General features: G+C 45.1%; 2 protein-coding genes across 2 annotated transcripts in view; one reads left to right on the top strand and one right to left on the bottom strand.

Moving 5' to 3' along the window:
• Nucleotides 1-3,021, top strand: part of KSR1 (kinase suppressor of ras 1) — a 104,688-nt gene extending 101,667 nt beyond the window's left edge. The window contains 1 exon segment of the mRNA XM_083479621.1: nucleotides 2,619-3,021. Coding sequence (XP_083335747.1) covers nucleotides 2,619-2,697 — 79 coding nt within the window. The 3' untranslated portion in view covers nucleotides 2,698-3,021.
• Nucleotides 3,022-15,258: 12,237 nt separating this feature from the next.
• NOS2 (nitric oxide synthase 2) overlaps nucleotides 15,259-27,811 on the bottom strand; it is a 36,147-nt gene continuing 23,594 nt past the window's right edge. The window contains exons 17-27 of the mRNA XM_083479530.1: nucleotides 27,032-27,206; nucleotides 25,764-25,896; nucleotides 24,798-24,876; nucleotides 24,239-24,417; nucleotides 22,796-22,959; nucleotides 21,465-21,675; nucleotides 19,800-19,887; nucleotides 18,534-18,655; nucleotides 17,007-17,155; nucleotides 15,973-16,167; nucleotides 15,259-15,651 (exon numbers count right to left, since the gene is read on the bottom strand). Coding sequence (XP_083335656.1) covers nucleotides 15,523-15,651; nucleotides 15,973-16,167; nucleotides 17,007-17,155; nucleotides 18,534-18,655; nucleotides 19,800-19,887; nucleotides 21,465-21,675; nucleotides 22,796-22,959; nucleotides 24,239-24,417; nucleotides 24,798-24,876; nucleotides 25,764-25,896; nucleotides 27,032-27,206 — 1,624 coding nt within the window. The 3' untranslated portion in view covers nucleotides 15,259-15,522. The remainder of the gene's footprint in view (nucleotides 15,652-15,972; nucleotides 16,168-17,006; nucleotides 17,156-18,533; nucleotides 18,656-19,799; nucleotides 19,888-21,464; nucleotides 21,676-22,795; nucleotides 22,960-24,238; nucleotides 24,418-24,797; nucleotides 24,877-25,763; nucleotides 25,897-27,031; nucleotides 27,207-27,811) is intronic.

Here is a 27,811-nt window from a genome sequence, read left to right as displayed (position 1 = left end):
TTTACCAACCAGCATCTCAAGCAAGTTTGTAAGCAAACACCCAAACCAACCAAGCAGTGTTGCGTGCTTCTCCTTTTTGGTGGGGTGAGAGGCTTTAAGGAAATTAATAAATCCATCTGTGCATTTTTGGGGCTTGCCAGCAGCAGCAGATTTGCAAACTGCTCTCAAGTCTGTTAAGTTACAGCTTTAGTTGGGATAATTCTTGATGTGCATATTTTCCCTCTCCTTCCCCACTAGAGATGGGTTAGAAACAAGAGCGTTTTCAATCCGTTAATTGTTTAATCGGTTAAATCTGTGTAAATTCACGCAGGAGCAAAGCTAGCCGTCTTGAAGCCTGTAACTGTTTTTCTTCCTGTTTATCATTTCGATCTGCCTCTCGCCTTTCTGGCTTTTCTGAGAGAAGGCAGTTTTTAACAAGTTATTTGTATTAAAAAATAATGAAAAATAAATAAGGACTTAAATAAAAACAACAACCCGCTGCCTGGTTAATCTTCTCCGGGCAGTTTTTAACTATGACCAACTTAACTGACTAAATTAATGTCAGTGCAGTAGCTCCTAGTTCATTAAAAAAATAACCCTAATCCCATTTGTGTGTTTGAGGCAGCGTTTAACAGGGGCCAGCAATGTGGGGCATGCTTTTGCTTGTGTTTCTGCTTCTCGCTTGTCCCTTCAAGGTGTAGCAGTGGGAAATCTGACTTAAGAGCAAAATTCAGAGGGGCATCTCACCCGTGACATTTTTCCTCCCCAGAGATGAGCTCAAGGGCAAGAAAGCCAGGGATCCACTAAAAATGTGATTCCATTTTCATTTGCAAGCAAAGCTACCTAATTTGCACTTTGGGAAATAATAGGCAAACTGAATCTCAGCTTCCTTTTGAAATCTACACATCCTTGCTCTCCAGCCCCCCTGCCCAAACCCCTTTTGAGTGAGTTCTCCTTCTCAGGAGACCATGGCTGAACTCTCCTTGACTTCCTGCCTCAGGAGGCTGTGGACGCTCCTTCCTTGGAGGTTTTCAAGCAGAGGTTGCATAGCCATCTGTCATGGATGCTTTCGCTGAGATTCCTGCATTGTTGGACTAGATGACTCTTGGGTCCCTTCCAACTCTACAATTCCATGATTTGGCAGAGGAAATTCCCCTGCTAGTCCTTTTCTAGGCAGGAGAGTATGGCCCCAGCTTTGTAGTAGCAGAGCCAGTGAACGTTCTGCTTTCCTCCTCAAGGAGGGTGGTCCGAAAGGGACAAGTCGGGTGGGGGATCTTGTCCAATCTTCAGTGCTTTACAGATTTTCATTGGACCTGGGTAGGGAACTAGCAGGCCCTAAGGTGTTGCTGAACTACACCCCCCTCCCCCTTATCCTGAGCTAGCTGCAGTGATGGGAGACAAGTTTGCAGCAACATCTGGAGGGCAGGAGAGCTTCCTTCAGGTTTGTGTCCAAGTAAACTAGTGTGGAGGTGGAGCAATTTAGGGAGGCCAAATTTGGCGGCAATGTGTCTTGAGCCAGCCCCAAAATATGTTACTTTATATATATTACAAAATATGTTATATATATGTTATATAACAAAATATGTTATATATGTTACAAAATATGCACACAGACTGGGTCAGAAACATGGTGCATGCAGACTTTTCCTGATCAACATGGCGCAGCAAGAGAAACACTTTGCAAGTGACGCTGCGTGTTTGTCTGTAAAATAGGTCGTGCCCCTCTCCAATGAGATATATTTCCATATCAGCAGAATGTCGTAGGTGAGGTGCCCCCCCCAAAAAAATCTTCTCCCTAAGAAGCTTCCTTAAATAGTTATCCTTTATTAGGCATAGCAAACCACACATTATCAAACAAGACACCATATAAAAATTGTGCAAAATACGAGCTCAACATAACAAGGTTTGTCCCGGTCAGATCTTTAACTCCAGAGCAAATCAATTTGCATAAATAATACACTACTGGATTCTCGATCAATTAAGAACCACTAATTCTCTTTATAATGACCCAGTCTTTCTACATGGACAGCACTCAAAAATTCAGCCACTATTAAAGTAATTTGATCATTCCTGTCCGAAAGCAGGTCCTGAACCGTTGGTGGTAAAGAAATCAGCCCATTGAGTTGTTAGGCCTCTAATAATTGTCTTCTGGCATAAATGCCAAAATCACAAGAAAAGAAAATATGCTCCAAAGTATCAGGTTCCTGTTTACTACATTTGCAGAGACACTCTGATTCTGGGAGAGCTAAATATCTTCCTCTCACTATCATTGAGGGAAACGTATTAAATCTGGCTAACATAAACAGCCTGCACAATTCATGATTCTTCAGATTTGTCATGTATCCCTTTTGAAAATCTCTACACAAAGGGAGATTTAAATAGAGAGGAGAGCAAGTGCTGTGCTTTGCAACCTCAAGAATGGAGAAAACTCTCTTTTCTGTAAGAAAGAAGCTTCCTTGAGTTGTACAGTTTCTTCTGTTTTCCTCCCAGACCACTTCAGTGTTTTGCTCTCTTGTGTTAGTACATGGAACCAATTAGCTCATCATCAGCACTTGTTGTTTTTGTACAAGGTGTCAAAGTGAAACTGCTTAATTTCCCTTTTTTCCCACCCTCCCTTTACCCTCCACCTTCCTCTTCAGCATTAACAGTAGCAAAGTTGCCATCCGGTTCGAGCGATTTGCCCTGGGAGATTTGGAATCCAGTAATCAAAAGATATAGCTTGTTGTGTGTTCATGGCTCTCTCTTCATTTCCACCCCCCGGAAAAAAATATATATATATCTGTGTCACTCACACACCTGGAAGTGGATCATCGGAGTCCTCTGCAAAGTTTCCCAAATAATTGAAGGGCCATGGGGAGATGCGGTCCCCCCCTCCCCAGGCCCCCAACGAGATTTCATTTTGACTTTCGTTACTTTTGCTTCTGACATCTCGAGTCAGCATCTTCTTTACTTTAAAAATGTTTACATTCTGATGGACTGTTGTTGTCTTCCCCTTGTGTGAATTCTATTTTTCATGGTTAATAATAAATGTGATAAAAGGTTTTTTAATCTTAAAAAACAACAACCCATTTCCCCTCTCCCTAAATGTTCAACTGGCACTGTTAAAAACAACCTGACTATGAATCTTGGTTTCATCTGTGAAGCAGCGAAGGTTTTCTGTTTCACTCTGTGGAAATGTTCGATCCGTTCAAAATGAAGTTTGCACACACACCCTTGGGGCATGTATACATGCAGAGTGTGAACTGGTTTGGAACTGGTTCAGCCCCTCAGCTTGCTCCCAGAGAATTCTAGGAACCATTGTTTTTGTGAAGGTGTGAGGAAGGAAATCCCACATTCCCTTTTGAGAAATACACTTTCCTAGCCTAATTTGAGAATGAATAGCAGAGGCAGAGTTTGGAAGTGGTTTAAATTTGTGTAGACAATCCCATTGTTTTTGTTTTAAAAAATAAGCTTAGAGGCTGCTGAAGCAAAGTGGGATAGATGCTATATATTTCTGGGGGATCTTCAAGTGTGAAATGTTTGTTGCATTCAACGCTGCTTAAATGCAGCGTCAAACCCTGTTTGCTTTCCAGTAGACGTGGATTCTCCAGAAATATAATGGCATCGGGTGATTGGCAGGTGGGTGGACCTATTGAAACTGCCCCATGAAGGGGTCGGTGGTTTTGAATCTGGCCTGCTGGACAAGAGTCGTGTGTCCCCCTCTGCTCCCCTTGCATAGAGGGTAGTAGGTGATCATTTTTTACAGCAAGCTTCCTACCTCATGGTTTTTGGGGAAGGTTTGGGGTTGTTGTTTTTTTGAGGTATGTAGGTGGTATCTAAAGAGCTGGAGACACTAGAAGGGAACTGAATAGGACTTTTTTCTTTAGGGAGCTGTCACTTTCTGCACAGCTGCTTGTGTCTCCCCAATAACCACTATTTCTAACCCTTTGAGGCAGAGCTGGTCATTCTGTGGAACTCCATGTGTTTTTGGGTTTCTGGTGTGTACAAGGGGGTTATGGTCAGATTTTTTGTGGGGGGCGGAGAGAGGGCACTTGTTCCAGTGATCCTCTGATGCTTTGTGTAAGCTGGATGTGGGGAGCCCTTAGCACTCCAGATGTTTCTGAACTACAGCTCCCATCAGCCCCAGTAAGCCCAACGGACAGGAGTGATGGGAGTTGTGGTCCAGCAAATCCTGGAGGGCCTGTGTACACCTGGTGTAAAGGAGACACAGTTTCTCATTCCACTCCTTCCAAAGGATCCCAGATGAGGAAGGATAAGGAGGGTTGCTGGAGACTGTGCGGGCAGCGGGACCGAGTTATGTCTGTCTGCTGAGGGAAATCTCAAAAGTTTTTGAGGACTTAAAAGTGGTAATTTATTAATGCTGCTGTTGCCCTCTTCCAAAAAAGCAGGGCCTACCCAAGAAGAATCCTCACTAATGGCTCCAATAAGTGCTCAGCCTTTTTTATTATTATTAAGAGCAATTTCCAAAATATGTAGGCCAAGGTATGGTAGTGGGTTAGCCTTCAGGGTTGGTGGCACAAGCACTGTCCAATAGGTCCTTTGTGGCAGGGTAAAGAAATCTCACAACGCAGTTGTTTGTCTTGGTGGTCCACCAGTCCTGCCATTTTCTTAGAAGACTGTGAAGAAGGGGGGGAGCTCTTTTGAGGCTTTTTCTGTGTGGTGATAACTTGTTTGGGGTTCATCCTGAACCGTTGACCGCACTCCCAAGTGTTGGAGACGGAAGCCTATTTCTGTGGGATAGAACAGTTTTTGTCTTTTTAAAGAAGACAGACTGAAGGCAGAACATCTTATTGGAAGAGAGCTTAAATGTGCTACCTTGACACTGAAAGTACTTTAGAGAAGTACCTTTTTTTGAGGGGGGGGGGCGGAGAGAGAAGAGGTGTTTCTGGTTACTGCGATGCAGTGAAAAGGCCACACCTGCCCAATACATTTACGCAGTTGTGGCTTCCCCCAAAGAATCCTGGGAACTGTAGTTTGTTTAGGATGCTGAGAGTTGATAGGAGACCCATTTCCCCCTCACACAGCTACAGTTCCCATCCCTCACGTCCTTGAATGTTGCTCTGTACACATTCTCTGCACATAGGAAGTTAGAATTTCAGGGGGAAAGAGTTCTAACCTTGCCATGTTCAGTTTTTTTATGAGCAGGGATTTTTGTATCTGTGGTGTGAATGAGCATTCAACCACCACAACAGATGGATGTGGTCCAGACATAGGTCAAACACTGAAAGCTGCAGTTCTGGTGGAAAGTGCAAGTTGTTTCGTGTAAGCCACGTAATATCCGCAGTGTAACTGACAGGCCCAATTTTGGCTTCTTTATCAATACTTTCCTCTGTATAGTTAATGCTGTGTACCCCTCAGTACACCAGGTCCTTGGATTATAATATACAGTGCACTCCTTTGGTTGCCTTTTCTAATGAAGAGAGATCTGCTCATGCTTGCAGGGAAGAAGAGTTGGTTTCAACTTGCCTGGGGTTCAAACACTTTCCACCAACAGGAAGTCTTACCCTAAGGATTCTTACTAAGTTATTTTAATTCCTGTTGCTCTGGGGAACTGTAAACCCCCTCCCAGCATTGCATTCTCAGTTAGGATCATTCTCAGTTTGGCACATCTGAAATTAATAAAACTGCAAAGGAAGAGGTAGCAATTCAACATGCATCAAACATCTCCCTGAGTGCCCAAGAGCAGGGCATGATGGGAATATCTCTCTTTATTCCCAGCATCTGGGAATGTATTTGCCTAACCTAGGGGTGACTAGCCTGTGGCCTTGCAGGTGTCGCTGGACCTCAGCTCCTATTTGCTCCAGCCAACTTGGCCAGTAGAGATGATTTCAGTCTGGAGTTCAGCAACATCTGATTGCCCAAAGATCAGCCATCCCTCGAGAGAGAAAGAGAGACTGTCTTTATAGTCATTCATAGCTCTATTCTCCATAAATCTGGCCTAACCCTACAGCTATTTAAGCTTTAAAACGTGTGATCGTTTTCAGACTGAGGGCCACATTTCCTCCTTTACAACTTTCTGAGGGCCGCATGCCAGCAGTGGGCAGGGCCAGAGGCAAACGTGGGCGAGCCAATGATTGCACAGTAGGCCAATTTCAGCATGCTGACACACCCCTTTCTGTCCTCCATTCAGACAAGCATGCATTGTCAGTGTTCAAGGATATGTTGGAGCCAGGCTCAAATCCTTGGGGAGCGAAGCAGGGCGAGTGAAAGGCATGAACCAACACTGTTTACATTGCTGTAAATCCAGAGTCACTCCATTAAACCCAGGCGGAAGGCAGGGTGGTGGCAGGGAATGAATGGAGTCCTTTCAGCTGTGGCTGTAATTTACCCACTTACCTAGAGTAAGCCCAGTTGAATTTGATGAGACTTACTTTTAAGAGGAAACAGAAGGAATTGCATTGTACAGCATTGCAGCAGGAGCATTGGACGGGGGTGGGAGGAAGGGATCTCTGCCCCAGTTCGTTCCTAATTATTTGTGGGTTTTCCTTTTTGTGGTGATTGTAAGCGAGTGAATTAGCCCTGTGAGGCCGTATCTTTTTTTTCTTTTTCTTTTTGGTGAACCGCAGCGGCACATTAAGGGTCCCCCCCTCCTCAACCGCAACTTTGACGGTGTATGTAAAATGAAGTCTGTAATATTGGTGAAAATGGATGTGTGTTTGGGGTTTTTTTTCTCCCCCTTTTCAAATGTATTGTAAACTTTGTACAGTAAATATATTATAAATATATATATAAATATATAAATATATTTTCTATCAACTTGAGTTTGGTCTTCCAGAATGGCTATTAATTTAATTTTAAAAGAAATGGTTAGTATTAACAGAGAGCTCTGAGTTTAGTCTGTGCAACTGTTTAAAAAGAGAGAAAGAAAGAAAAGAAAAGAAAAGAAAAGAAAAGAAAAGAAAAGAAAAGAAGTACATTCTATGCTAATGAAATTCTGGATATTTTAGAGTTCTTTTAAGTGAATAAAACTTTGCTCTGGATGAAACACCTGAAGTTGTGTGGTTGTGTATGTGTGTGTTGTTTTTTAAAAAAATATTGTCCGCCTGTCATCTATTCTTGTTTTGAAAGTAAAAAAGAAATGTCCTCAAGGGTCATCTTGTACAACCTCAAATCTGCTACTGCAGCATCTTTTTTGGTGGCTACTTGGGCTTTGCTTAAAATCCTGTAACGAGGTCTCACTACTTTCCAAGGTGACCTGTTTCACTGTCAAACAGCCCATTTTTTATGCCCCCTCCAGTGTTGTTGGACTCCTCTTCCCTGTCCACTGAGCTTTCTTGGGTTCATGATTGCTTAGAGCAGGGGTCAGCAAACGTTTTCAGCAGAGGGCTGGTCCACTGACCCTCAGACCTTGTGGGGGGCCGGACTATATTTTGAAAAAGAAAGAAAGAATGAACTCCTATGCCCCACAAATAACCCAGAGATGCATTTTAAATAAAAGGACACATTCTACTCATGTAAAAACACGCTGATTCCCAGACTGTCCGTGGGCCGGATTGAGAAGGCAATTGGGCCGGATCCAGCCCCCGGGCCTTAGTTTGCCTACCCATGGCTTAGAGAGCCAGCAGGTTAGGGAAAACACTCTTCCATCACTTTCAGAGCCATTCCAGTGGTTCAATGGAAACTCTTGTGAACTGTAAACAGAACACCCTGCAGTGACTCGCCAAGCTTGTACAAGGAAAACTGGCATTTAAAGTTTTGCTGCTTTAAAAGAAAAACTCCAAACTGCTGGCAAACCGTATCAAGCAGAGAGTCAATAACAGAAGAGCTCTGCTTCTCAAGGACATAATGGGCACTTACAGTACAAAGAAAAGCAGTGCATGTTATATGTATTCAACTTTGTACACTTCAACCCCCCTCTCTCCCTGGTGCAATTAATGACTATTTAAATAAACCACTTACCACAACTTTTATGAGGCTCATAAACAGATTCTAAATAAACCCATTGAGCTGGAAGAGGTGCAAAGAGCCATTAAAAATCTAAAAGGCTATAAGGCACTGGGCATTGACTGGCTTGCAGGGTGTTCCACAAACAATTCAGCAATGTGTGATGTACACACTTAATGGCACTATTTAATGAAATCCTAGATGGGAATAACAGTGCTCCCCAAAATGGGGAAACCTGATTTAGTGTAATCCTACTGCCCAATTAGCCTTTGTTTGGAAAGTTTGGAAAGCTCTGTGTTACACAGTTTAGCAAAAACAATGGTCATCTTCGAGCAGTAGCCTTGCTGGATGTCTACAAAGCCTTTGATAGGCTGAGCTGACCCTTTTTAAAGTGGATTTGTGATAGAGTTGGACAACCCAGAATCAAGGGCATGACTCTCTCTACCTATTTCTCCAAGATTGCTCATGGGACTTGAAAAATCCTTTCCTGTTTAACACATTGAAGGTGTGGTGCAGCAGATGTGAAAAAGTTCCTGCACCAATTTTTTTACACCTGAAAAATAGGAAAACATGTCAGAAATTTTCCTGACTTATGGCAAGCCTAGTTTGTTGGCTTTAAGGGGGATTAGGCAGACTCTCGGAGACGTCTGTCAGCGGTTGCTAGCTAAATGGAACATCCATGTTTAGGGGCAGTGTCTTTCCAAATGCCAGTGGTCTGGGGACACACAGAATACGGCTATGGCCTTCCTGCCCTGCTTCGGGGCATCCCAGAATCTTCTGCTTGACCCATTGTTGAAAACTGGACGCAGGACTAGATTGGACAGACCTCTAGGCTGTTCCAGCATTTAGATGAGCAGGCAAGAGCCAAAATGCATGCCTGAGAGAAGGTGCTTAGTAATCTTAATCATGTTTGCCATCTGTATGAATCACTGCTGCAAATAAGAGGCCACATGAACACTTTGGGATGTTTATACAAAATGCTTACGGAGCAGCAATAAGAAGCCGGTAAGTTACATTCTTCCACGTTGCTTGAGCTCCCGTTGCTTGGTCCCTGCTGCTGCCAACCTAGCAGTTCAAAAGCACGTCAAAGTGCAAGTAGATAAATAGGTACCGCTCCGGCGGGAAGGTAAACAGTGTTTCCGTGTGCTGCTCTGGTTTGCCAGAAGCGGCTTTGTCATGCTGGCCACATGACCCAGAAAAACTGTCTGTGGACAAACGTCGGTTCCCTCGGCCTATAGAGCGAGATGAGCGCCGCAACCCCAGAGTTGTCTGTGACTGGACCTAACTGTCAGGGTACCTTTACCTTTTCATTGGTTAGCCACACAGCAGTTTAGAAGGCATGTAATATCTATTTGTTCTTTCTCATTTTGTCCAAATTATTTTCTTTTGTTTTTGCTCAGGCATTTCATCTTGGATTGTTCTTGCATTTTAACAGATGCTTTCATACAGAAAAATTCACCAGCCAACACATGAAACCATGCATGCTAGTATATTATTTGTGTGGTGGTAATGAAAATGCATTCTCCTTAGCATCCTGCACAGGAAATATTTACCAAATTTGAACGCCGCAACCTCAGAGTCGTCCATGACTAGACTTAACTGTCAGGGGTCCTTTACCTTAACCTCATCACAGATGATTGACAAGTGGGACTCTGCAACAATACGTTGCAGTATATCTCGGGGGTGGGGGGGGTGTTACCTGAGCCCATAGGTTGAGGGGGTGGGGACAAAAGTTAGCATCAAAGACAGAAATCCCTGCTCTAATTTATGAACAAGCAGGGAAGGAGAGGTTTTCCTCTTGCGAACACAAACCAGGAGAGAGATTGCAAACTCTTTGAATGCCCCGGTCGTGATGTTGGATTTGGTGCCCCAGTTTTCAAAGCGTTCTGAATCCTTTCCAGAATTTGGATTCATTTGAGGCTTTTTATTTTTGTGCTTAAGGCATTCTGTAGCCTCCTTGTCCGAGGCAGCTTATAAGACTGCCAGGACGCATGCAGGCAGTGATGGTTCAGGCAGTTAAGAGAAAAAGAGCAACCTTTGTAGAAAGCAGCAGGGAAAGGATGGGGACAAAACTCGAATCAGTTGGCTCTGCCTGTCTTTGCTACTGGCGCCACCTACTGTTGGCCTCCCTGCCTACCGCCCTACCAGTTTATCTCACAGAAGTGTTTGATTTGGGGCAGAGGGCAAGATATAGATTTAATTAATAAATGCCCCCCCACCACACACAATAAGGAGATCAATCTATAGACATTGGAATGAAGATTCAAATAAACTTTCTGAGCTTATCCATTGGGGTTGTGCTTTGGTGGAGCAAAACCTGGAGAGGAGGGGGAAATGGGATTTTGTTTGCATTTCAATGGGGGACTGCATAATTCACATGCCTCGAGCCCAGAATGTGAACCAAAACACAGCAATCCTTTGAAAATTGCACTTCTCCGAATTTTGCAATGCAGTTCGCCCACCAAAAGCATAGGGGAATGTCTGCGTAAAAATGCAGAAATCAGTGAACATAACATACAAAAGCACATTATATTATGGAAAGTCACTTGTAGAAAATGTGCCTTAATTGAGTTTGTTAGGAGAAATTCGCACTGAAAGCCTGATGGGTGTGATAGATTGCTGCAGATGTGCAGACAACTGAATTTAAAATTGGCAAAAATGAGAACCTCAAATTGACGGATTTGCCTTTCCCCTGTGAAAGCAACACCAGGGTTAAAGAAGTGCCAACTTGTTGTGCTTTTTGTGAGCTGCTGGTGCCATCTGGTGGCTACTCCTCAGTGGCACACTTAGTCTATTTTTGCCTGTCAATATCTCTCCCTGAGCCACCAAACTCCCAGTTTCTCCTGGGGCGCGGTGAAGCTATTAGCGAAATCATCCTGGACAAGTGTTAACCTGGCTTTCACTCCCAACATGTACAGGCCTGGTTTAGCCACGCAGCAGGTGGAGGTGGTGGAGTCCTGTGCAACGTTAGAAATTTGCCAGGCGCATTCGCCAACTTCAACCATGGGGAGATCTCTGGATGCCAGGATGGCAGCTGACGTCTCCATCTGGCAGGCCCCTCCAGCTTTCTTAATCAGGTCAGCAGAAGAGCTCATTTATTTCATTTATATCCCACCTTTTCCTCCAAAAAGTACGTGGTGTTTATTGTAAGAAACCAGCTAGACAAATAATACGCCAGCATGCCCGATCACATCCACCACCAGCCCCCAAAAGCACAGTTTAAAGCTGCAAGACCCTAGGCCTCATATTGGAGCCAACATACGCTTTCAGAAAAAGGCACATGGGGCGCTCCTTCGAGGATTGTGCAGCATTTCAGGTGGGGAGAAGGGCATGACAGAATGTGCTCTGCTATCAAATATCTCCTGCCCTTGGAAATATTAAAACCAGGGATGGAGGACGGGGCAGTTAAACGAGTCCCCAAAAATCCCAAGTCCCCACTACAGCCTCAAACTAAGGCCAGGACAATGACTGTTTACATAAGCACCATACATGCATAACAGCAAAGAAGCTCAGAAAAGAAGTCTATAAAACTGCAGCAAAAAGCAGATACCATGTACAGTGGTACCTTGGGTTACATATGCTTCAGTTTACAGACGCTTCAGGTTACAGACTCCGCTAACCCAGGAATAGTACCTCGGGTTAATAACTTTGCTTCAGGATGAGAACAGAAATCGTGCTCCGGTGGTGCGGCAGCAGCAGGAGGCCCCTTTAGCTAAAGTAGTGCTTCGGGTTAAGAACAGTTTCAGGTTAAGAATGGATCTCCGGAATGAATTACCGTATTTTTCGCTCTATAAGACGCACCAGACCACAAGACGCACCTAGTTTTTGGAGGAGGAAAACAAGAAAAAAAATATTCTGAATCTCAGAAGCCAGAACAGCAAGAGGGATCGCTGCGCAGTGAAAGCAGCAATCCCTCTTGCTGTTCTGGCTTCTGGGATAGCTGTGCAGCCTGCATTCGTTCCATAAGATGCACACACATTTCCCCTTACTTTTTAGGAGGGAAAAAGTGAGTCTTATAGAGCAAAAAATATGGTAAGTACTTAACCCGAGGTACCACTGTATCATACAGTTTCCTCTGACTATGCGAGGCATGTCCAAAGTCATGGATTAAGGGGCTTAATCCAGCCCGCCGTTCGGTTTAATCTGGCCCCTGTGGCAGTTTATTTCCTGGGGTAAAATCCTAAAAAAACCCTGAACTTCAATCCTAAAAAAGGCTCAACAGCTTCAACCCTGAAAAAAGCTCAAAAACTTCAGTCCTAACAAAATAATACGGCCCTTCACTTTATCAAATCTGGCCCTCTTTGAAAAAAGTTTGGACACCATTGGACTATGCGATATAGAAAACTGTAGAAACTTCACACATAATGACCAAAATTCAACGGTTTGGTCGATTTCCTTGGCTCCAACGACTAATGACTCCTCTGGAAGAGGGGGGGGGTGTCCAGGGCTCCCCCTGCCTCCATAACCCCTTAAGCATAAGGTCACGTACTCCTTGCCCCTCCATAAGGTGTGAACTCAGCCTCGCAATAGGAGGCAGGAAGCGATCAAGGGCAGCATATATTCCAGACAGAAATCCACCGGGATGGTGGATTGAATCCTGATACTTTCAAAGGAGAAGCGCAGGCAAGCGCTGCAGCTAGGGAATGTGTAAATACCATTATTGTTATTTGGGGAAGAGTGTATTTAAAAGGTGTTGGGATCTGGGGTTATTGACAGCGGTGGGTGATAGGCTCATGTTTCCACATGCCAAGCATCCCTACTTTGTGACATATTTGTGATGTAGCGATAATATTATTGTATTATCAGTTGTCTTTTACCATTGACCTTTTATAAGGGAGGGGATCACTCTCTGGGAGTGGGAGGGGCTGTGAATATTGTGGGTGGAGTCTTGCGTGTGGAGCATGCCCAGTGGCATGACCTGGTAGGGCCAATGTCCTCTTGACTCCGGAGCATGCCAAAAGTGCAGGCTGATGCCAAAGGCATGCCTCACGCTTTACACAGCAAATTAAAATACACATCTATATGTCAGGTATTTTACACTGCCCTTCCAAGTGAGTAATGGATGCATCAAACTCGGGTTCGTAGTTAACTCTTTAAATTTATAGTGTGTGTACACGGACCTAAACAGCATCACTGATCAGCTTTACCAGTTTTACTCTGCTGTAGCTAAGGAACTGGTGAAGATATAATAATAATAATAATAATAATAATAATAATAATAATAATAATAATAATTTATTCCCTGCCCATCTGGCTGGGCTTCCCCAGCCACTCTAGGTGGCTTCCAACAAAACACTAAAATATAATAACCTATTAAACATTAAAAGCTTCTCTAAACAGGGCTGCCTTCAGATGTCTTCTAAAAGTCTGGTAGTTGTTGTTCTCTTTGACATCTGGTGGGAGGGCGTTCCACAGGGCGGGTGCCACTACCGAGAAGGCCCTCTGCCTGGTTCCCTGTAACTTGGCTTCTCGCTGTGAGGGAACCGCCAGAAGGCCCTTGGCGCTGGACCTCAGTGTCCGGGTAGAACGATGGGGGTGGAGACGCTCCTTCAGATATACTGGATGCCTCCTTTAACCTTCCTTGGCGTGGATGTGACCTTGAGCTCCTCAGTCCTGCCGGTTCATTGCATCAAATATCTCAGGAGAGCCAGCTTAGCAAGTACACAAGAGTCTGCTGAACAGGAGCAATGGTTTATTTCCCTTATAAATTAAAACAGCACCACTAATTAACTAGCAAGCATACACACAAGTAGCCTGTGTTCTGTTGCTGTCAATAAAAGGTTGCATCAACAGTTCATAGCGCTGGATTCTTTTTCTTGCTGTGGGGAAATTTTTTTTTGGGGGGTGTATCCTGTCCCCTATGCAGATAGGGACCAGTTTCTTCACTGTGGGTGAGGTGGGCCGCTGGCCTGATCCAACAAGCTCCCCCCCGCAACCCCGATGTGCTTGGATTTTATTTAGCACTTTTATTTGCCATTTGTTCTGACAGAGCCCTGCTCCTGCAGAGGTGCACTTCATCCTCAGAACAACCCTATGAGGTAGACTAGGCTGAGAGAACATGACTGGGCCAAGGTCATCCGCATGTGGTAGCTGTGCAGGGGATCTGAAGCGCTGAGCTCCTCTATCCTAGTCCAACGCTCCCTGAAGAAGGGAGTGGGAAGCAAGGCTTACGCTCACAAGGCAGGAAATGGGTTCAAGCACAGCCACTGTCCCCCCTAGAGAATCCTGGGAACCGTAGTTTGTTAAGGGCGCTGAGGGATGTTGAAAGACTTCTATTCCCCACACAGAGCTACAACTTCCAGAGTTCTCTGGGAAGGGTGGTTGATTGACTATTAAATTAACCTGCGGGTTGTAGCTCTGTGAGGGGGAAGAGGAGGTCTCCTAACGACTCTCAGCACCCTTAATCAATTTCCAGGATGCTGGGGGGGGGGGGCCCATGGCTGTTCAAAGTGGTATGAGACTGCTTTAATGCACAGTACAGATGTGACCAGGGTTGGTTACAGTTTGCACAGTTTCATACAACTGTAGGGTTCGGCTCCTAGCCGGTGGTTCCAGAAAGCTGTGACAATGGCAAACCCCCAAAAAAGCTTTGCTATGGAAAAGGCAAACACCCCAAAATGCTTGAGTCAATCCAACTATGGGTGACCCCCAACCCTGTCTAACCAGCAGCTAGCCTCAGACCGCAGCAAATTGATGAGCATTGCAAACGAAAGCCAAAGACCGGGCCTTGATCTCTATGAACAGGGCTGTCTTAAGCATATGCAGCGCTGGGGTGCAAAGATCTGCCCGGCGCCCCCCCCCCCAGGTTGCCCAGTCCCAGGCGCGCAGGAGGGTGGAGCCGGGTGGCCGCTTTAGCATCTCGCTGGCTCAGTTGCCCCCAAACTCACAGTGCAGAACCACCCGCAGCAGATGAGCCCGCCACAGCGCTCCAACCAATGGGCGGGCTCTTCCCCGGACTCAACTCTAAGGCCCCGGACTCTCAGCCTGGCGCCCCTGAGAGCCCGGCGCCCGGGTGCCCTGCACCCCTAGTGCCTATGGGTAAGACGGCCCTGTCTATGAACCAGGAACAGACCCTGCTCCAAGCCCCCCCCCCGAGACCCCCAGCCCAGCTGATTGGCTCCTGGGAGGGGCTGGGCTACGGTGCAGCTGGACGAGCAACCAATGAGACTGCCTCCAAGCTGCACCAATGACATTGTCCTTAGCCTCATCAATGCCCCGCCTCCATATGCACCAGGCACAATAGTCTGCCCTTCGTTAAGTAGGAGCTGTTGATTTTGCCTGCTAATCTGGTTGCTTTCTTTTGTTTCATTTTAAAATCTAGATTACTTTTTGTTCCTTTTTCTAAAACATGTAATGCAGGGTAAAATCAGATCACAAATCTGAGATCCTTTGTCCAATAGATATTCTCTTTTTTCTCTTTTTAAAAAAAGAGCTGACTGACTAAGCTTCCGATAAAATATACACAAATATAAACTAAAAAAGGAATTTACAGAATAAATAGAATTAAATATGTAGTGTTTCGGGTTTTTGATGTTGTTGTTAAAGCTGAGATTTTTGGGACAAATCTTGCTAGTCGCCTCCACGTAGGCAGAGTATGGAGAGAAAGCAAAATTTGCCCCCAACCACGATGGAAAATGTGGACAAGTGTGCAAATTATGGCTAAAATTTCAGTTGAGGGTGAGGTCTCCAGTTGCTGATGTCTCTGTCAAGTTTCATTTCTTCCAGTTCTCTTTGGTTCTCGTGGGGAAACACAGCCCCAAATATGTCCTCGTGGTATCGCTTCTGCCTCTGTAAAAACGAATGAAATAAACCAGCAATCAGTATTATTTGCCACAACATTTACTACAGGGGGTCCCACACTTTTCAATCAATTTCCCCATTACTTTTCTAATCACACAAACACAAACCCCATTGTTGTTTTTAAAGTTGCACCGGGGTAAAATAGGGCTCAACTCCTGTCCAGAAACCTATGTCCCCACTGTGGAAGGACGTGTGGATCCAGAATTGGCCTCCACAGTCACTTTCTGTTAAGACCATGCTCATGAAAGACAATCTTACTTGGCTATGAGTGATCGCCAAAGATGAAGAAGGAAGAGGTTTTCAGCGTACCTTCAGCTGAAAGCAGTAATCTTCGGCCTGCTGCTCCGTCAGGCCCAGATTCCTGGCAAATATATCCCTTAACGTCTTAGCAACGTCTCTGGCCATACGGACGTCCCCACAGACGTAGAGGTGGCCCGCCTCTCTGTGCAACAGCCTGCACACGTCAGACTCCAGCTTTTTCCGAAGAAGGTCTTGGACGTAAACCTGGAGCGAGAAGAACAAACCCGTATGTTATTATTCAGCTCCATCGTTATTGTTTAGTCGTGTCCGACTCTTCGTGACCCCATGGACCAGAGCACGCCAGGCACTCCTGTCTTCCACTGCCTCCCGCAGTTTGGTCAGACTCATGCTGGTAGCTTCAAGAACACTGTCCAACCATCTCATCCTTTGTTGCCCCCTTCTCCTTGTGCCCTCCATCTTTCCCTGCATCAGGGTCTTTTCCAGGGAGTCTTCTCTTCTCATGAGGTGGCCAAAGTATTGGAGCCTCAGCTTCAGGATCTGTCCTTCCAGTGAGCACTCAGGGCTGATTTCCTCAAGAATGGAAAGGTTTGATCTTCTTGCAGTCCATGGAACTCTCAAGAGATGTTTTAAATTAGGGCTGCAACATTTAACACAGTGTTGTCTACTTGGACTGGCAGCTGCTCTCCAAGGTCTCAGGCAGAAAGAAGGCTTTCCCATCGCCTGTGGCCCATTTTGGGGTGCAAAAGTGTCAGTTATTCAATTCATTATAAATGTCGTGGACCGCTGGTCTTCAGCTGGTGGGTCTGGACCCTCTGGTGCAGGACCCCCCAGACTCAGTCCTCGAGATGTTCTGGGACTACAACTCCCATCATCCCTGACCACTGGTCCTGTTAGCTAGGGATGATGGCAGTTGTAGTCCCAAAACATCTGGCGGGCCAAGTTTGGGGGTGCCTGCTCTAGTGGTTTGTGGCCTGACCCAAGGTGGATCGCAACAGGAGCAAGACTGCCATGCAAATATGGAAAAGGTTAAGAAATGCATGTTTGGGTTAAAGATGGGTCCTTCAAGATAAGACGAGACTTACTTTGGGATAGCCAGGCTCTCTGGAGTAAGCTGTGTAGACCTCTTGAAGGATCCCTTTCCTTTTCATTTCTTCCATTTCGTCTTTGTAGAGGTGATCCAGGCTGGCATGTCGGCAGCCGAATAACAGGATCATGCTCCTCCCTTTGATCCCTAGAATCAGAAGCCTCCAAATCAGTTTTCAAGCGTGGGGAGGGGAGTGCAAACAGATCTCCTTCTGTCCCAATTTAATTCATGCCTATTTGGGATGCCTAGTTCTCACTGAGGTGACTGGCCCTTTGTGCAATAGATGCAACCCCCCCCCCCCACATAGAAAATTAGTGTGTCAGGAACTAGAGTCCCTGAAATGCTAGCTTTCTAAGTTTGGGGTTTTGGGGTGCACAGGCACTTATTTATTTATTTATTTTGCAAGGAAGGGCCAGCAGAAGTTGAGGTTTCAGGGTGAAAATTCAGTGCCCATCCCTGAAGCATTATAAGAAGGAAATAAAGAAACGAGAAACATGATAGCAAAGAAAAAAGAAACAGAAAGGCAGTGACCGTCATCTGAGGCACTTCTTTGTGTGCCTTCTTCAAGAGAGACCCAGAGGGTGGCAACACGAAAAAGGGCCTTTTCTGTGGTGGCTCCCTGTCTGTGGAATGTTCTCCCCAGGGAGGCTCATCTGGCACCTTCATTATACATCTTTAGGTACCAGACAAAAATATTTCTCTATAACCAGGCCTTTGGCATTTACCAGTCTGTGGCCTTTTAGAAGTAGGTGAGATGGTCTTAATGTATTCCCCCCTCTTGGTTTTAATGTATCTTTGTGGGGGTTTGTCTGGCTGGCTGGTTGTACGTGGCTTTGGGTTGCCCTGGGTAAAGATAAAGCGATAAACAAATCTAATAAATAAATAAATTTTTTTATTTTTTTAAAAAAAGGGTGGAGATATTATTGCTTTCATTTGTAAATTGCTTCTCGTGAGGCCTAATGAAGTGATTTTACAATATAATGTATATAAAATAATGTATAAAAACTGTTGTAACAGAACAAACAGCACATACATAAATTCAGTTCAAATCCAAGCCAGAGAGCAGATGGGATAAAGATTTTTGGAAGCTATGTAGAAAGGGGAAACCCCTTTAGCTGAAAAGACAACAAAGATGGCGCCCGTCTGATATGCAGTGGCCATGAGTTCCAAAGGGTAGGTGCCACCACACGAAAGGCCAAATTCTGACATTGTGAGGAACAGGCCCCCTGATAGGAAAGTTTATACAGGAGGCCCTCAGCTGCAGAACACAGTGATTGGCTGAGTATATTTAGGATGAGACAATCTTTCAGGTTTCCTGGTCCCAAGCTGTTTAGGGATTTATACACTAAAACTTGGATCTTGAAGTGTGCCTGTTTCTCATTTGCTAGCATGCTGGGAACTGTAGCTCTGTGGAAGGTTATACAGTTCCCATAATTCTTTGGGGGGACGTCACATGCTTTATGCGTCCATTAAAGGGGTGGTATGTATGCAGGCCTAACAGCTGGTGACAAATGTCCCCTTTTACCTTTCTTTTCCAAATCATAGAGGCGCTGTTGCCAGAAGCTTCTGAACGGGGCGATTCCTGTGCCTGGCCCAATCAGGATGCATGGTTCGCGTGGGTCTTTTGGAAGCCGGAAGCCATCAGCACTAGGCGGAAAACAACAACTGAGTAATGCTATAGCCAAATGATAATGCATATATTAATATTGTGCAGCTTGAAGCAATCGGATGCATAACAACTGACTCCTTTTGGAATAAAAACATTGTCAAGGCCCATAAGTTTAATTAAAGCTTTACTCGCAGAACTTTCTTCAAAACAGAACAAAAAATGGTAAATAATACATCCAATAATTCCGTACAAGACCTTGTGCAGTCCAGCAGAGGCTCTACTTTCTATAAAAAATGAAATACTCCAAACAGATCTAAAACCACAAGTTTCTCTCTTTACAGCCTCCATTGTGCCTTAGGCTGTGTGCTCCTGGAGAATGTCATTTACCATACATGCTACTTCCACAGAGCCTGGGAGCAAATGCTAAACACAACTCCCTTTCAAAATGGAGATTTGCAACCAAATACCTTTTCTACCTGATCTAAGGTTAAACATTCAGGTGTTAGCTAGCAGAAAGCAACAATGGTTAATTATCAACTCACCAAGGAGCTCAGAAACCACTTGAGTATATTCCAGTACAATTTCCCCACTTTTAAGCCTTCAGTAATACACATTTAGGCAGTCTGCATTTCAGTGTCAATTAAACAATTATACTTAAGAAACGAGTCCCTGGTTCAAATGGTGAAGCCAGCAGATCGGTCAGAAGCTCACTCTGCATTAACTTGGAGCAGGGCCTTTAGTGTGGCTGCCCCGTTCTGTGGAATAGCATTGCCACCTACATTTTTGTAGCATCTAACCAAGCTTTTCCTCTTCCACCAGGCCTTTGGCTGAATGACATTCCACAGCCTTTTAAATGTGTTTGTGGGAGTGGGGGGTTATTGTTTTGTTGTCTCTGTTTTACCTATTTATTTGTGCTTTATCTTTTGTTTTTATCTTGTGAAGCACCCTGAGCTCTTTCGATGAAGGGTGGTATATAAATCTAATAAATCTAATAAATTAAAATAAATAATTTGTATGGGGTGGCGTTGGTTGGTTTCGGCCAGCAAAAGCATAAAATCAAGTTAATGTGCTTTATGCACAATCAACCTGGAAGATGTGGCACTGCAGGCATCCCACATGTCATTTTGAGGCTGTGAGTTCACCAACATTTTCTTACAGCCCAGTTCTTGAGTGTGTCCTTACCTGCGTACAAAACAGGGGATGGTCTCCTCTAGGTCGACAGTGTTCAGCCAAGTGCTGCAGACTCCGTGATGCACCGGACCTTCTCCATCTGAGTGGAGGAAGGGGGGGGAAATGTCAATTAAATCATTACCCCCATGAGAGGCTAATGTGAGATTTGAAACTCAGCTAGATGGGTAAAGAAAAAGTGCTTTATATGCGTTGTCTATGCATTACAACACTGTGACACCAGGTGGCGCTGTGGAGTTCCGGTTTTGCCAACCCAATTTCTCATACAAAGTTTACAACACGTTTAAATGAAACACTTCTTGGATGTGTCTGGATCCAGCCTAAGTCAATAGCAGGTGCCAGCATCGTTGGGCATTTCCCAAAGCACACATGCTAGCAAGGAGCTCACTGAGTCCTGTGGCCCTGCTGCTCTCCCACCTCGAAGCCTCCGCTGGTTCCTCCATCCTCTCCGAACCAGAGATAGAGAAATAATAAGTGTCCAAATTGCCCATCTCATTTTTTCAATTCTCTACATTTCCACATTCATCTGTGATTTATTTGGTCTTTTGAAAAGTCCCCGTGTCCACTTTTTAGTGCAAATTTCCCTTAATAGACACATTTGTATATGTGTTATTTTCCCCAATATATGCATTTTTATGCACACTTTATCCTGGGACAGGCACTTCTGTGCAAGCGACTTGGTTGGAGAACTGCATTGCAAAATTCAGAGATGCGGGAATTTCGAACTGCGTTTCAGTTCAGGAAGGGCAAAGCGAGGTAGATCTGCCTTTAAATGGAATTGAATCTCTCCCTCCCCCCTCCCTGACTCCCTAATTGCTATGTCCAATGCCAAGTGTGAGGAACAAACACAGTGTTGCCATGTTGCCATCAGACTGTTTTGAAGCTGGTGGGAAGGAGTCACCCAGTGGTGCCTGCTGCCCATTGAGACTGGCAGGGCAGAGGAATGGCAGATGAAATTAATGGACTACACAGAATTGGATAAGATGACAGGAAGAATTCGAAACCAGCGGGACCAGAAATTCTTGAAAGATTGGAGTAAATATGTGAGTTATTTGAAAAACAACTGTAATCAGCTGACTACGCTTGTAGGATTACAAGAAGTTTTGTAAGGAGAACTATATGAAATATTACAGAAAAAAATTAGGAGAATGGATTCTAAAGTATGGATTAATAAAAGTAATTGTTAAGAGAAGGACATGCAAGACTAAGAGATGCAGGTCGAAAATCACTAGGCGTGGTTGATGGAAGTCCTAGGCTTATAGCCAAAATGTGGTATAAGATGAGAGATGTTATGTTATGTTTTATTTGGAAAATATATGTAAAACCAATAAAAATATTTTTTTTTAAAAAAAAGATTGCCAGGGCAGAAGGCAGGGAGCCCAACAGCAGGTGGCGCCAGAGCCAAGGACAGCCAGAGGCTACTCATTGTAGTCCCCATCCTCTTCCCTGCTGAGTTCTACAAGGGGCAACACTGGGACTAAGGAGGAGGAGGAAGCTGACATCTAGGACCACTTCCTGGACTGGTTGTAGGTGGGAAGGCAAGTTGGTGGGCTGGGCTGAGAGCAGAGGTATGTGGGGCAGTGCCTGACTAGTCCCAATGGACCAGCTTCTGCTGAATTTCCCATTCTGCGGCATCACACCCCAGGAAGCCCCTATTACCTCTGGTCCTGTAGGTGACCACGGCGACCGTCAGGTGGAGTTCTCCGGGCTCCTGGTCCTGCGAGGAACTGATGGAGTAATACCTGGGTTTCAGCAAAGGCAATTGTGACAGCAAGAAAGAGGTTGAGACCTCGGCTGACGGAAACTCCTGCAACACCTCCAGGAAGGTGGGGCCATTGTAAAACTTCCACTTGTTGTACTCCTCCAAGTTCTGAAACGCAAAACACGCAAAAAGCCCATCAGAGAGCCAGCCAGCTGTAAATCAAAGTTGGAATGAACCCTACCATATGCATTTTCCTCCACATCCCTCTGCGTCATGGAATTTGGAAGAACGTGGATTTCAAAGGATGGCTGCAATTCACAAAGTGTGAATCAGACAGGTTCACATTTAAATGTGAACTTTTAACATGCAGCAAGCTCAGGACCGCAATACTTCAAGGACTGTCTCTCCCCATAGGAACCAACCCAGATCCTGAGATCATCTTCTGAGACCCTTCATTGTGTGCCTCCTTGAGAGGTCCAGAGGGCAGCAACACAAGAACGGGGCCTTCTCTGCAGTGGCTCCTTGTCTGTGGAATGCTCTCCCCAGGGAGGTTCACCGGGTGCCTTCATTATACCCCTTTAGGCATCAGGGAAAAATGGTCCTCTTGAACCAGGCCTTTGGTTGATTGTCATCTAAATGTGCCCTTCTAAAATGTGTTGGGGAGTGTTATTGGGTTGTTTTGGTTTTGGTTTTGATTATGTATTTTGTGTTTTTATATTGTAATTTTATCCTGTGAACTGCCCTGAGACCTGTGGATATAGGGCACAAATTTAATCAATAATAATAATGTGTGTTGTATCGCCATTGCTACGTTGAAGTTATTTCATATAGTTATGTACAATGGTACCTCGGGTTAAGTACTTAATTCGTTCCGGAGGTCCGTTCTTAACCTGAAACTGTTCTTAACCCGAAGCACCACTTTAGCTAATAGGGCCTCCTGCTGCCGCTGCACCGCTGGAGCACGATTTCTGTTCTTATCCTGAAGCAAAGTTCTTAACCCGAGGTACTATTTCTGGGTTAGCGGAGTCTGTAACCTGAAGCGTCTGTAACCTGAAGCGTCTGTAACCCGAGATACCACTGTATTGTATGATGTTGTGGTGTCATGCATTTATATATACATATTTTTTGAAAAGTGAACAGAATCGATTTTCTCCTTATCCCTATGGGCAACAACGCAGTAGCAACATTAGCAAATGAACAACAGGCCCTCTCCAGAAAACTCTATGATTCAGCAGGCTGCTGCTTCATTTTTTAAAGGGAATGTCCTTTTTATCATGGCAAAACTCACATGAGATAAGAGGTCCAGCCTCTCCTTCTCGCTCTCTTCTTTTGCCAGCTGAGAAAGGATCCGAAGCAACTGTTGGGAAGGCGGAGTCGTAATATCCAGGAAATGAGTCAAGGCTTGGGAGAGGGTGCAGGCTGGGAACTTGCTGTCCGCCGTCCAGTAGCCACCTGGAATCGAAGAGGAAACGAGTTGGGGGGAGAAATCTTCAGATCTCCAGAAGAGGAAGTCAGCTGGAGATGAGGTTTTGCGCAAAGGAGACACAGAGCAAGAAATAGGTGTGGCTGTTTTCCTGCCCTAAAATGTTTTTTTTCCAGACTTTGGTTGAACTCAGCAATCAGTGCCAGTTAGAGGTACCATTAAGGAAAGGCTTTGGGGGCAGATGTCCAGGGCAGAACGGACTAGGAACCCCTCCCATTGTCACCACCGCCAAACATAGCAGGGCTGGCTTCCTGCATTCTGAAGAATTTGAAGTACTAATATGCATTTACCAGCTGAAGAGAAAGTCCCCTGTAAGGCCAGTAAACTCAGAGTCTAAAGTTACCCAAACTGTACCACTAATTCCCATCAATTTCAGCCCTAAGAGAAAAGGATGGAGCACTGCTGAGCTTAGAGAGGGCAGCCTTGTAGTATTTCACCCAGTAATAGAAACAGGAGTTGACATAGCTACACAAGCACTCAAGTGGATAAGTAGACAGTGGAACCTCGGTTCTCAAACGCCTTGGTACTCAAACATTTTGGCTTCCGAATGCCAAAAACCCAGAAGTAAGTGTTCTGGTTTTCGAACATCCGATGCGGCTGTTGGCTATTGTTTCCAGGACACCTGTGCCAATCGAAAGCAGTGCCTTGGTTTTTGAACATTTTGGAAGTCGAACGGACTTCTGGAATGGTTTACATTCGGGAACCAAGGTACCACTGTACTGATATGCACTCCCAAAAAATATTTTTATTCTCTGCAGGGCCTTTCCAGACAGGTTGCTTTTTATGGTGGCAGCAGGGGCGAGCGTGTTGCAGCTGTATTCTGCAATATGTCATTGATGCAATAGTAGTGGACATTTAGTAGAACATCCACATATAATTCCACTTCATTAGTTGTGCCATGATGCTTCCCCAGTGTTACCACACTACTGTCGCCTGGAGATCAGTCTTAAGCTACAGTTCCACAACAGTGTGGCAACAAAAATATAAGCAACAGAACGTTTCGGGTATGAAAAGTTACACAATTCAAGCAGTAAGCTTGATGTGCACCAATCAGAATCACAGCACGATGTCCACCCCAAAACCTCTGCAGACATGAATGGTGTTAAAAGTGGGTTGTTTACAACCGCCCAGGTACTATAATGAGCGCCAATAATTATGAATGCACAATGCAAAATATGTCTGGAGGGACTTGGAGCTTTGCTTTGGTTTCAGGTTTTCATGTTTCCAATGGTACAAGTCCTGACTTACGATCGCTGCGCCTTTCCAGCCTAATGATCTCATCCGGCGGAGGAGCATCTGTGATTCGGGCGATGATGCCATCCACGAGAACTTTGCAGTTGCCAGGGACAATCCCGAGATGATCTCCAGGGAGATACTCGACTTCCTGATTTCTCTCACAGGAAAGCTTAATTAAGATAGTCGCTCGACTGAAACAGCAAGCGAAAACAGACCCATCAAACCGTCACAGGATTTCCTTGTTGACACTTTGGGACAGGATACATTTCTGGTGTCTAATGGGGAGAAGTAGTGTCTCTTACTTCGATTCCCTGAAAGCCTGTTGACCATTTATGGAAAACCTTGCCAAATTGCAGGGGGGGGGGGTCACAATCAGTTAAAGGGAAATTTAGAGACGTGCCGATCAGCACACAGTAAACTTCACCACGTGTATCTTCCTACCTGTTGGTCAAATGACTCCAGTCCAAATAACCCCCAAGTCCAGATTAGTGTGTGTTTTTTAAAGAAAAGGGGGACAGAACCATGCATAGGATAGGTTAAAACAGGGATACTCAGAATATGACTTGAATACCTGGACTTTGAACTTTGCAGGTTCTGCCGAAACTTTAGTTTCATTGGAATGATGTTCTTCCCATGGACGTCACCAAGTGCTGTGAAGGGGGAAACATTTGCTAAATTGGAGTTTGGAACGTTCTGCATGATGCGTTTACTCAGGAGATTGCTTACAGCTCCAATGATATCTTCCTATACACATACAAATGTAAGGCTGTCATCACAGATCCCCCCCCCCCCCACTGGAGGGCTGCATCGCAGTCCTTGATTTCCACAAAGTCAGGGGAGGGGAGAGAAACAAAAGAGAAGGCAGGTTGCACAAGCGCAGCAGCCATGGCATGGGAACAGATGGGAGAGACACTGAGAGGGCAAAAGTGGAGGTTTAAAACAGGGGTCAGCAAACTTACTGCGCCTTGGGCCGGTCTCTCCAGCACTGATCGCACGGTGGGCTGGAGGGCGGGGAAGCGTGTGCCCATACACATGTGCACATGCTATTTACGGCGCACTTCAGGGTCAGAGGAGCACCGGAAATAGCTTGTGTGCATGTGCATGGGCCTCCTCTGACTCGGATGTGCACCGGGAATAACGCTTGTGCATGTGCAAATAACAGTTGCGTATGCACACAAGCTATTTCCGATGCTCCTCTGACCCGGAAGTGGGCAGCTACACAGCGCAGTGCCGGTAAGAGTGGGCGGTGGGGGTCTCCGCGGGCCGGATAAACGAGTCCCTCGGGCCTTATCCGGCCCGCGGGCCTTACTTTGGGGACCCCAGCAGAAGTTTGAGTGAAGCAAAAACGGAGGAAACTGAGAGGAAAATGGTGGATTTAAACAACAGCAGAGGTTTAAGTACTATTAAATATTTGAAGGTGTGCATATATTAATAATGATGATGATGATGATGATGATGATGATAATAATAATAATAATACAGTATATTGCAGACACACGCAAATATATCTGAGAGGCAAGGTGGGAGGAAATTATACCTTTCCCCAAGTCCAGAAGCTGAGAGTCATACACAGTCCTAAAATTCTCTGGATCCCAGGTTGAATTACACGTATATGCTTTCGGAACCAAGATCTTGTGCTTTTCACGGATAGCAAAAAAATTGCAGGCAATCTTTTAAAAAACAGAAAAGAGAAGAAGATAGACTGAAATTACGGAGGGCTATCTTCTTGAGTTAGCATGGACTGTAAGTAAATAAATTCATTTCAACTGATTATGTTAAAACATGCTTGTTTGTTTGTTTAAATCAGTTCAGGTTAAATGTAAAGAGGATGCAGAACAGTGCCATTTTCGTTCTTCTCTAGAACTGAGACAAAACATGGCGGCAGGCAGCGAGCAGCAAAGAGGGGAAGAATTTTCAATGACCATTTCATAAGCACTGAAAACTCAGCGAGCTCTTGCAGATAGCTGCAAAAGCAACACAATTATCTTCCTGTCCGGGAAGGATTGCCTGGAATAGGCTCTGTTGCTCCTTTCACAATAAACCAGGATTGTCCTGTATCTGAGAGAGTGAGGCTAAGGCTGGAGTTTTATGTGTGCCACATGTGGTGGACCACAGAATCCAAACTCAAAGCATTCCACAAGTAAAAAGCAGAACCCAAACAACCAGGCAGCTGACAAAAAAAACCATGAAAGCATACCGCACACTGCACATGGCAAGCTAAACACATAAGACACCTACATGTGCAAGAGGAAATTGGTCCCATTTTATAGTTGATGAATACTGAGGCACAGCAATCAGCTTTTAGCCCAGCAGCTGCCAGCCAATTCACAGCCAGAACTCCAAGCAATTGTAAGTGGGTGTCTCTGAGCATGTGCAAATTGCTCACACCCAGCCCTGAGCCATTGCAGCCAATAATGAGCTGGAGGCCAATAAACTGGAGGGCCAAAGAGTGATGTTAACTCTCCTTGATATTCTGCACTAATTCGCACAGTTTGGTCAGTTGCGGAAACTGAGGAAAACTTAGTTGGATATAACCCAATTAATGTACCAGGCGCGCCAACTCTGTGGGGCCAAGGTGTGTTTGCCCCCCCCCAATATCGGTTGGGAAGGGGCAGGCCCCCCTCAATTTTGACTGCTATTGCAGACCTCTAAGCTCCTAATTTCAGACCCCCACCTCCAGATTCCCAGAACAGGGGTCAGGAAACACCCCCATTCATGGCACTGCCCATTTCCCTACAACATCTGGACCCAATGTCTTTCTGAAACCTTCCCCTCTCCACTCCTGAATCTGGTGGCTGTTGGTACCTTGAAGGTATTGAGTGCCCACATCCGGAAAGCTTCTTCCTGTCCGTTGAGTTCGTCTCCTTCGCCCATCGGGGTGAGAGGCGATGCCCCCAGCTGCCGGAGCTTTTGGTAAACAGTGCGGGCAAAGGCACAGAACTCTGGATACATGCTTGAACCCAAGCCAAAGACGGCGTATCTGTTCCAAGGGGAGAGCTGAGTTAGCTGTCAGTCTTGATATCATCAGAAAGAAACAATGGGTGATGCGCAGAATGGTTCTGGGAGCATCTAAGCAGATATGGGGCCCTGATTACCTCTCTGGGTGAGGGAGACTTGCATATGGGTGAGACAGACGTATAATAGACAGAGGTGGGAAAACACTTTTGGCTTAAAGGTCACATTCCATTTTGGGTGACCTTCCTGAGGTCACATGTCAGTGGTGGGTGGGACCACAGGCAAAAGCGGGTGGAGCCATGAATGTAAATTTTAGCTGCTTTCTATATCCACACCCCTGTCTATCCTCCATCCAGACAAGGAAGGGACATTTTCAGAGTTCATGGACCCAGTCCAGCAGGAACACCAAGGTATTACACCACTTGTACGATTAACAGGGTTTTCAACTAACTAAAGAAAGCTTGATTAATTGTACATTTTAGTTGATTGCTCCAATAACGAATTAAATGTGCATAGGTTTCACATTCTTTCACACAAAAAGCAACAACTTTTGTTTTTGGATGATGTACAGACATCAAAACAGCTTGGATCTAACACACATCATAGTGTTAAGAGGACAAGTCACCGTAA

Source organism: Podarcis liolepis, assembly GCF_965112155.1.
Source record: "Podarcis liolepis genome assembly, chromosome: 16".
Lineage (NCBI taxonomy): Eukaryota > Metazoa > Chordata > Lepidosauria > Squamata > Lacertidae > Podarcis > Podarcis liolepis.
The sequence above is the reverse complement of the archived record's forward strand: the minus strand, read 5'-3'. Positions and strand labels throughout refer to the sequence as shown.